This window comes from Verticillium alfalfae, genomic scaffold (assembly GCF_000150825.1).
Source record: "Verticillium alfalfae VaMs.102 supercont1.12 genomic scaffold, whole genome shotgun sequence".
NCBI lineage: Eukaryota > Fungi > Ascomycota > Sordariomycetes > Glomerellales > Plectosphaerellaceae > Verticillium > Verticillium alfalfae.
In genome coordinates, this window is record NW_003315027.1 from 508,047 (window position 1) to 517,404 (window position 9,358).

A 9,358-nucleotide genomic window follows, 5' to 3' on the forward strand; every position below is an offset into this window, starting at 1 on the left:
TGGATGCATGGGGTTGACAACCAACGCCCCCCGCCCCCCAACCCCCCCAACCCCCCCGCGCTGTCATGTAAGATTAGTATGATGTGTGAGTACAATTAAATGATATCAGAGACTGAATTCCCCTGCCTGGGATGCGCGTTCTCTGACAATTATAAATGCTTGGTCGGCGAATGGTGCGGCAAGTTAGCACCATGTTTTTAAGCCAAGCATAATTGCCTGAATCCCACCTCAAACGTTCTGGCTGCCCCCGCGAGGCCGTCATGCACTGAAAGGGAAGTGAAACGACGTCAAACGCTGAGGTGAACAGAAGTGACGATGACGGGAGACTGGTCTGGATTGTCTTGTGGGGATTTACGCTTAAATGATAGCGCTGAAATCATTCGCTGTTTTTGGAAGGTGATCAATCACAGCTGCTGCATCAGGCACAAAAATCTCAAGGAGTCGACTCCTGGCGCTTAGCTTGTCTGGCACGTTGTGCGTCTTTGACTCTGCATAGTAGATGACGCTATTCAGCCCCATGATGGGGTTCGAGAATCGGTTGTTCTGATAGCTTTGCGTCGGGTGTCGCGCCTGTAGGGCTACCGAAGTGAGTTATCAGTCTCTCAACCAGCAAGGCCATGTCAGTACGTGCCAGGAGGAGGCACAGTCCGGCCTAACCACTTCACATGCCTGATTAAGGCAAGTTGGAGAGCAAAGGATTGACTTGATCCACCCGGACTGCCCGACTGCTACCTGAGTGCTTATTCTTCATAAACCTATGCGGCAATGTTCCACTTTCGAAAGCCAAGCTGGCTTGTTGCCGACGCCAACGTCAGCTTGCCAGCCTGGCGTGTTGTCACCCACCACCTAACCCAAAATACGACTGGCCATCGCCTTCGTCGTAGTCTAGGTCCAAAACGGTCGGCCGCGATTTTACAAAGTTCCTTGACATCCCGATTAATATAGCCCCTTATCTTTGCTCATGCTATCCCGGCGAGGATGACATACCACAAATTTTATTCAAGGCCAACACTAGCCAATTGTTGAACCGTAAAGTTCTCACTTGGACCCTCATTTCACTCACGAGTCCACGTCTAGAGTCGTAGTCTTGGTCACAATCTATCATGACATGCCAAAACGAAGACACTTTTGGGCCCGTCGTTCGAGGCTGCCGGGATGGGTTCGATTTCACCCTATATTTTGAGGAAGTAGTATTCGAGATATTGCCCTCGAGTATCTTCCTCATGCTCGGGGTTGGGCGATGTTATTGGTTGCTCAAACAGCCAAACCTAGCCGAAGCTTCAACGTTCTTATGGGCAAAGTTTGTGAGTTAAACTTGCACGGAAGACGAAGCACGCTGACAAGGATCGCAGAGTGTCATTTCGGTCTTCATCGTTCTTCAGCTATCGCAGTTGGTTCTCACAGCTCAACATATATCAGACTTCGTTGAGCCGTCAGTTGCTTCTGAGGCTTTGAGACTCGTTGCATCGTTCGCGATTCTGTTAACGTCATGTATAGAGCACAAAAAGACAGCCAGGCCTTCTTTGTTGCTGGGTTGTTTCATTCCAGTGACACTTCTGGTCGACATAGTGCGGGCCCGCACTCTCTGGCTTATAGCCGAGGATCATGGTGGTCATCATGTGGCGGTCGCCAGGTTGGCTGTTGTCCTGGCGGTGCTCAAGGGCTTCATCCTCATAATAGAAGCCCAACAGAAAACCCATTCTCGCGAGTGGAAAGCTCATCATAGCCCTGAAGAAGCGAGCGGCATCTGGAGCTTGTCAACCTACTCATGGCTTGTTGATTTATTTCTCTCCGGTTTCAAGTCCATTCTTACGATGGACGATTTGTATGCTCTTGATGGAAGCATGTCAGCCTCCAACCTGCAGGCAAAGATTGAGAAACAACGGTTGGGAAACCTTTCGACGGGCAAGCCCGCGTCGCTCAACCGGCAATTGTTCTCCGCTTTATCTATGCCTTTACTTCTACCCGTGGTACCCAGGCTGGCTGTCATTGGGTTCACCTTTTGTCAGCCTTTCCTAATGGAGACTGTCCTTCAATACCTTCAATCTCCGGGCGACGCCAACCATGGTTATGGCCTCATCGCTGCCACTATCATTATTTATGGTGGCATCGCGATCTCAAACGCTTTGTACTTCTACTGGCAAGAAAGATTTGCCTGCATGGTACGCGGCATTCTTTTCACCGCCATTTATGACAAGACAGTTTCACTGCCCGCCGACGTTGCCGCCAATTCCACGGCACTCACGCTGATGAATAGCGATGTCGAACGTGTCAAGATGGGGCTCCTGCCAATTCATGAGTACTGGGCCAACGCCGTTGAGCTGGCCTTGGCCTGCTGGCTGTTGGAGCAAAGAATTGGTGTTGCCTTTGTGGCACCCATCGCGGTTGTTATTGTCTGTATCCTCGCTTCATCAGGGGTAGCTTCAGCCACCGGCCGCCGTCAGGTTGCTTGGATGCAGGCTATCGAAGAGCGTGTCACTGCCACAGCCGTCACGATATCAAGCATGAAGCCGCTACGGATCTCGGGTATGACAGTTGCCGTGGAGAATTTGATTCAAGCGCTTCGCCACCGCGAGCTGAAAATCGGAGGAAAGTGGCGCCTCATGCTCGTCATTGCAGTCACCCTCTCATTCACGCCCATGACGATTGGCCCGCTCATGGCTTTTGCAGCCACATCTCGCACGCTAGAGGTCACACGCATCTTCCCAGCTATGGCTTTCATAACGCTTTTGGCTGCCCCTCTGGTCAGTTTGTTCCAGAATATTCCGGCATTGATGTCAGCCATTGCTTGCCTGGGCCGCATCAATGCTTATGTGAAGCTAGATAGCCGTATGGACAGCCGCACGACCCTACAACCCATCCCGCCAGCTGCTGAGAAGACAGGCGCGGCTCAAACGACTCTAGCGCTTGAGGTGAAGGAAGGACACTTCGGATGGAGTCAACGAGAGAATATTTTAAGACATGTCAACTTTGCTGTACCGGCGTCGTCACTCATCGTCATTGTTGGTCCTGTTGCATCAGGAAAATCAACTCTGCTCAAAGCTCTGCTCAGTGAGACAACTTTCTGTTCGGGTGAAATTGCATTCGGAGTGAATTCTCGTATAATAGGATTCTGCGATCAAACACCTTTCTTGCTGAACGACACAATCCGAGCCAACATTGTCGGCAACTCTCAGCCCGATGAAACACGATACCAACAAGCCTTACATGCCACCGCTCTTGTGCCTGACTTGAGCAAGTTCTCACAAGGCGACCACACAAAGGTCGGCGATGGCGCCATTTCTCTGAGTGGCGGCCAAAAGCAACGCCTAGCTCTGGCTCGAGCTCTCTATTCAAAGGCAGAATTATATTTACTAGATGATGTTTTGAGCGGCCTAGATGTGTCCACCTCAGCTCTGGTTTTCCAAAGGACCCTCGGTCCAGGAGGCCTCCTTCGCCAACGGAAGGCTACTGTAATCTTCTGCACCCACGATGAGCGATACCTGCCCTTTGCCGACAAGGTGCTTACCATCAATGCGAGCGGCCTGATTTCAGAGCGTATCAGTGTCACGGAGGCCGTTTTCAGAAGTGACTTTCAGAGATTGAGAGGATATGATGGACCTGTCTCATCCATTCTCGGAGAAACGAAAGAAGCTACCGACAACACATCAGAATCAAATCATTCGACAGAAGCTGACAGGCCCGCCACAACGCGTCAACAGGACGCGTCGCGACAGATGGGAGACTTTTCAGTGTATCGACATTACTTTTCCAGCATGGCTTGCTGGCTTGTTGTTTTGTTTGTGTTTTCTTGTTGCTGTTACGGCTTCACTTCCAATTTTCCAACAATTTGGTTGAAGTACTGGGCCGATGACACGGTTCGCCAGATTCCTTCGCAACCTAAGGCTTTTTACATTGGAATTTATGCATTCCTACAAACGACTTGTCTGCTTTTCCTTGTGGCAGTTGTCCTTCTGTGTACTCAGTCCATGATCTCACAGACAGGCTCGTTGCTGCACAGGAGGGCACTGCGCACTGTCATCTGCGCCCCCTTAAGATTCTTCAAGTGTCGTTGACACCGGGACTATTACCAACCTGTTCGCTCAGGATTTGACTCTCATCGATAGTGAGCTGCCTTTGTCGCTTCTTAACTTCGCCTTATCTCTTTTTGCATCACTAGGTATGGCTGCTGTCATTGCGATCGCGGTCGCCGTGGCTCGCCGTAGCCTATCCAGTTTAATAGGCATAGTCTACTGCATTCAGCTCTTTTACCTTCGACATCACGACAAGTACGACTGCTGGACTTGGAAAGCAAGCTCCGCTGTAGTAAGTTCAAGTTCAATCTTCTCGGACGAGGATAGCTAACCACGATGCAGCGCACATTTCATCGAGACACTCTCAGGGCTCATCACCCTTCGGGCTCTTGGTTTGATTGATGTTGCAATGGCTACCAGTAGCCGGCTGCTAGACATGAGCCAAAGGCCATCATACCTTTTGGCTATGATTCAGCGCTGGCTTCAGCTCGTCCTGCGGATGATTGTCATGCTTCTCGCAGTCATCGTTGTGACACTAGCCACACAGTTGCGTACGGATTCCGGCTTCACCGGAGCTACCCTTTTAACGCTCATGGCCTTTGGCGACATGCTAGCAACGATTGTGCAATCATACACCACTCTCGAAACAAGCATAGGAGCGGTCGCTAGGTTGAAAACATTCAGCTCGTCTACTGAGATAGAGTCTCAGCCGGATGAATATGTGGAGCCGGATGCACCATGGCCTGAGAGAGGTCAAATCGAAATCAGGGACGTGACGGCGTCTTACAGGTCAGCTGATGGTCAGGATTTTCCACGTATTTCATCTAACACACGTTCCAGCGGAGAAATATCACTGGGTACAAATGAAATAGCCCTTCGCGATCTTAATCTCACTTTTGCCGCGGGTGAGCGCACAGCAATTGTGGGAAGGACGGGAAGGTTAGTAGTGCTCCAGCGAAAATATCATGATTCGGAGCTGATCTTTTCAAAGCGGGAAGTCATCCCTTTCATTGCTTTTGCTCAGACTTCTGGAGCCAATACATTCTAACGACAGTTTGGGGTTGATTACCATCGATGGTATCTCTTTGAAGACGGTTGATCGGGACGTCTTGCGTCGTCGCGTCATCGCCGTCTCCCAGGACCCGGTATTCCTGCCACCATGCTCTTGCTCAACCTTGCGCAGCAACCTGGATCCCTTTGGTGAGGCTCCAGAGCATGATATCCTGGCATCTTTGAAGTTGCTCGGGCTCGAATTTCTCATGAAAGATGAAGGCTCCTCAGACCCGACTTCGGAAACATGGGAGCTCCCATTCTCACACGGCTCACTTAGCCAAGGACACAAACAATTGTTCAGTCTGGCGAGAGCAGTAGTCAGGCTGCGAATCCGCCAACGCTCAGGCGCCTGCGGAGGACTCCTAATCCTTGACGAGGTATCTTCCAGCGTCGACTCTCAAACCGACGAAAAGATGTTGCGAATCATTCAACAAGAATTTGCCGGGTATACCGTTATCATGATCGCACACCGACTTGATCTGGCTATGACTTGTGATCAGGTGCTTGTGATGGAGGAAGGGCGTGTATGCGAAAGCGGGCAGCCTAGCGAACTGAGCAGCCGGGAAGGCGGGAAGTTTAAGATGCTGATGGATACGGGAGAGTTCGTTTCATGAGCTATATTCCTAGTTCAAAGATTATGAAAATTCATCTTGCATCCAACCCCAGCTCAGGTGCATAGACTGGACCAACCATTTCATGATAGCATGACGCATCTCATCGTGAAATAAAAACCCAACAGTAATTCATCGATGACTTAGTACTATTATGCAGATATTTATCCTCACTTAACTAAATAGTGATTTCGCTTAGGTGGATAGACTGGCTCAGCCATTTCATGATAGCATGACGCATCTAATCGTGAAATAAAAACCTAACACTAACTCATTGATGGATTAGTACTATTATGCAAACATCTCTCCCTACTTATTCAGACGGTGAGCTCGCTCAGGGTCCCTCCAGAACAAGCACTGTTCCCCTCCTAATATCATCCTTCTCCACCTCCGGCCCGTCAGATCCGACTACTAGCTGCAATGGTGCCTCTGCCTCGGCTCCATAGCCCGCAGGTGTGTAAGCAGGCCACTCAGTGCTACCCTGCTTCCGAAGCTTATTGGGATCACCAGTCAGCACAAAACTGGCCAGGTAGCTGTGGTATATCTGGGCGATATTGGGATACTGCGTCGTGGGTTCGGCCCATGAATATTGCATATCCGCTGCATGAGGGATACCTTGCCATGCGGGAAAGTTATTGTTAGCGTTCCAACGAAGCTTCCAGGCTGGCAAGCCGGCATTCGACATGCGATAAGCTGTTTCCTGGCTGGGACAGATGTAGGCGTAGTCGCTCCATGCAGCCGAGAGACGGTTGTACTGTGTACTATTCGGCGAGCCGGCATAGGGTGAATCGGAGTTTGTCGCCGGATCGGGGTAAAGAGCCTCAAGTAGAGCAATATCGGTGCTATTGAGGCTGGGCGAAATATTATGAAGAAAATTGATGAACTCATCATTGGTTTCCAGAGTCCCAGGGATGTAGTTTTTGGCTTCATCGGTGGTTGTTGTAGTTAAGACAGGAACCTTGAAGAACGTTTCGTCGTACCCAGATTGGGAACCAGCCTTTTCGAAGAGGGGACCGTCGGTGACAGGTTGGAATGGCCAGGTAATGGCCGGATTGTACTTTTGGAAGACGGTATTACTCGCATTCCGTGTAGAGTCGATGTCGGCGCTTCTTAGGCATGCCATGGCAGCAGCATTGCTGTCCTTAACAGCTTCGCCACACCCAACCAAATCCACGTAATCGTTGAATTGTCGCTGGTATAGGGGGTAAGAAGCGTTTGGGAATGCTCTCGCTGTAACAGACCCGGATTGCAACCAGGCCCTTGCGAAGAGTGGCTTGCCCTCGTCTTCGCCGTAGTTATGAAAAGTATGTATTGCGACCGAGTGAGCTCCGGCCGATAGGCCTCCAATTGTCACAGCGTCTGGGTGTCCGCCGAATGAGCTCACATGCTTTTGCGCAAACTCAAGAAAATGGCGCTGGTCTCGAATGGCGAGATTAAGGATGCCTTCGTCTTCGAAAAGAGGCGACGGTAGAAAGCCCAACGCACCAAGTCGGTAGTTAAAGGTGATAACTACCATCGGTTCGGGGGAGTTGGCCACAAATGAGGCAGCATCGAAGCTTGCATAGCTGCGTCGCACGAAGGCTCCTCCATGAATCCACAGAAGAACGGGAAGTTTCTCATCCAGAGGTATACCTCGAGTACGATAGATGTTGAAATTGAGGCAAGCTTCACCCTGGCGCTCGAGAGGGTCGACCGCTGTCGGTACTTGCGGGCAAACTAGTCCGTATTCTGCCGCCGATTTGATACCGTCAAATGGTTCAGGCCAGGTGATGGGGCGAAAGCGACCGTCTCCAGTCGGCTGGGTCGCGTAGTCTATGCCGAGCCACGCATCGACTGTTTCAGGCAGGTCTTTACCAGTAAAGGTCTGTGAAACATCAGTTCCAGAGAAACTGCCATAGCCTTCCAGAACAACAGGCTTATGATTGCAATCGGGCAGACACCAGACGATTTGTGCTGCTCCAAGCAACGCGCGCAGAGTATTGGTGTGCTTCATCTTGGTTGTCAAGTTGATCTCTCACCGTCTTAGGCTGACGGCGGGACGGGAAGCACAGTCTTTTCTACTGGAATAACTTGTGTTGAGAAAGTGCGGTTGCGATTCAGGTCTTTATGCCTCCTATACGACCCCGCACATCATGACCGACGATCTTAGATGGGTCCGCGCAAGTGCCTGGATGTGAAGCCATATACGGATAGCATGACTCCGCCATCGGGACATTCCTTCGAGCACATCCGGTAACAGGTCATCGGATTTCTATCCGCACCGTTCAAGTGCCTTCGGCGTGGAGACTGAACCGCGGATCAACACAATGCCAGTTGAGCGGGGATGCTTACAGCATGCATGTCCTTGGTTCACTTATCAACAACGCACATCTTCCCCGCACTCACCAACCTTGCTGTTGCTGCAACCTGTGGATCACACCCACTTGTGTTATCTAGGACACTGTCAGTGAATTGCGAAGCTCAAGCGACATCGGGGGATATTCTGGGTCCGAAGGATGGCGACTTGTCTGATGCTAGGCATGACATCTGAAAGCCAGCGTTAGACCGGGGCGTGATCTTGAGACAGTGATTGGGATGGATTTGCACAAGTTAAAGAAGAGCTCTTGAGCTAAACTTCCGCGTCATTGAACGTGCTGAGTCTTTCTCAACATTCCGATTAAGAAGATACGAGTACATTTTACACCACCAAAAACTTACAAAATTCTTAAAGAGTAGTGATCAATTTCAGCAGAGCAAACGAGCTCTAGCCCGTGGTGGCGAAAGCAATAGTACAGCCACCTTTCAAGTGTTCAGCACTGTCGAGCTACGAGCAAAATGAACAATCCGGGCTACTCCGTGCCGCAACCTTTCAAGCATTCGCTCTGACAGTTTCGGCGTCTGAGGCGTCTGAGGCATCTGAGGCATCTGAGGCATCTGAGGCATCTGAGGCACCTGAGGCGTCTGAGGAAGCTCAACACCATTCTCGAATAGGCTGCGGGCATTTCCGCATCTGAAAATTCCAGAGCGGCTTAACCTGAACCCTTTCCGTTCACGGGCAAGCCACGCATCCGGGAGGGTAGGCCCACCATAGTTATCACCGGCATCCTTCCATGTCTGAATGACCAGGGTCTTTTCCTGAGCATCTTCCTCAAACCGCACCTCGAAGTCTGTAGGACATATGGGACAGGAAAGGCTGATTGTGTGTCCCAGGGGGCCGTCGAAAACCAGCTCGAGATTTTGCTCAAGCAAAGTACTTTTATCCCATGGAAAATATCGCCATTGGTGTTTGCATGTGTGCATTTCCTTCATTGCGTTGCTAAGGATTTCCCAGATGAATGGGCGCTTTGGTCGCAAACTCTCGGCAGCCGATGGACTAAAGCTAATGATGGCCTTCTTCGATGCATGCATTAGGTGTTGGAAAAGGGCGAAGAAGAACACTGAAACACATATGCAGTGACAGGAACAGAACGGCGACGGCCACTGGATATCCATGCCTTCGTTGCTAGTTTTCCAGCAGAGGTTTATTGCTAGGTAGATAGGATACATATTGAAACCACGTGTCGTATGAAACATCCATCAAGTCGCTTCGCTATTGATCATGAGAACCACATCACACACATGTCCATCGCAGTCTCTCTCTCTCTCTCACTTGGCGGCCTCCGAGACGACCTCGGGCGACAGCTTGCTATCGATGCGTCCACC

General features: G+C 50.6%; 3 protein-coding genes across 3 annotated transcripts in view; 1 reads left to right on the forward strand and 2 right to left on the reverse strand.

The window, feature by feature from the left end:
• Positions 1 to 1,240: 1,240 nt before the first annotated feature.
• VDBG_08385 (canalicular multispecific organic anion transporter 2) lies at positions 1,241 to 5,680 on the forward strand (the record flags this gene model as incomplete). Its single annotated transcript, XM_003001294.1, has 5 exons — positions 1,241 to 1,304; positions 1,570 to 3,733; positions 4,243 to 4,305; positions 4,356 to 4,952; positions 5,068 to 5,680. 5 exons carry the CDS (start codon positions 1,241 to 1,243, stop codon positions 5,678 to 5,680), a joined length of 3,501 nt encoding a protein of 1,166 aa, XP_003001340.1.
• A 331-nt stretch (positions 5,681 to 6,011) lies between these two features.
• On the reverse strand, positions 6,012 to 7,670 carry VDBG_08386 (lipase; the record flags this gene model as incomplete). The annotated part of the gene is made up of 1 exon (XM_003001295.1): positions 6,012 to 7,670. One exon carries the CDS (start codon positions 7,668 to 7,670, stop codon positions 6,012 to 6,014), a length of 1,659 nt encoding a protein of 552 aa, XP_003001341.1.
• Positions 7,671 to 8,458: 788 nt separating this feature from the next.
• VDBG_08387 (pantothenate transporter FEN2) overlaps positions 8,459 to 9,358 on the reverse strand; it is a gene marked incomplete at both ends in the record, with an annotated part of 2,476 nt that continues 1,576 nt past the window's right edge. The window contains one exon of the mRNA XM_003001296.1: positions 8,459 to 8,896. Within this exon, the coding sequence (XP_003001342.1) occupies positions 8,459 to 8,896 (438 nt within the window). The remainder of the gene's footprint in view (positions 8,897 to 9,358) is intronic.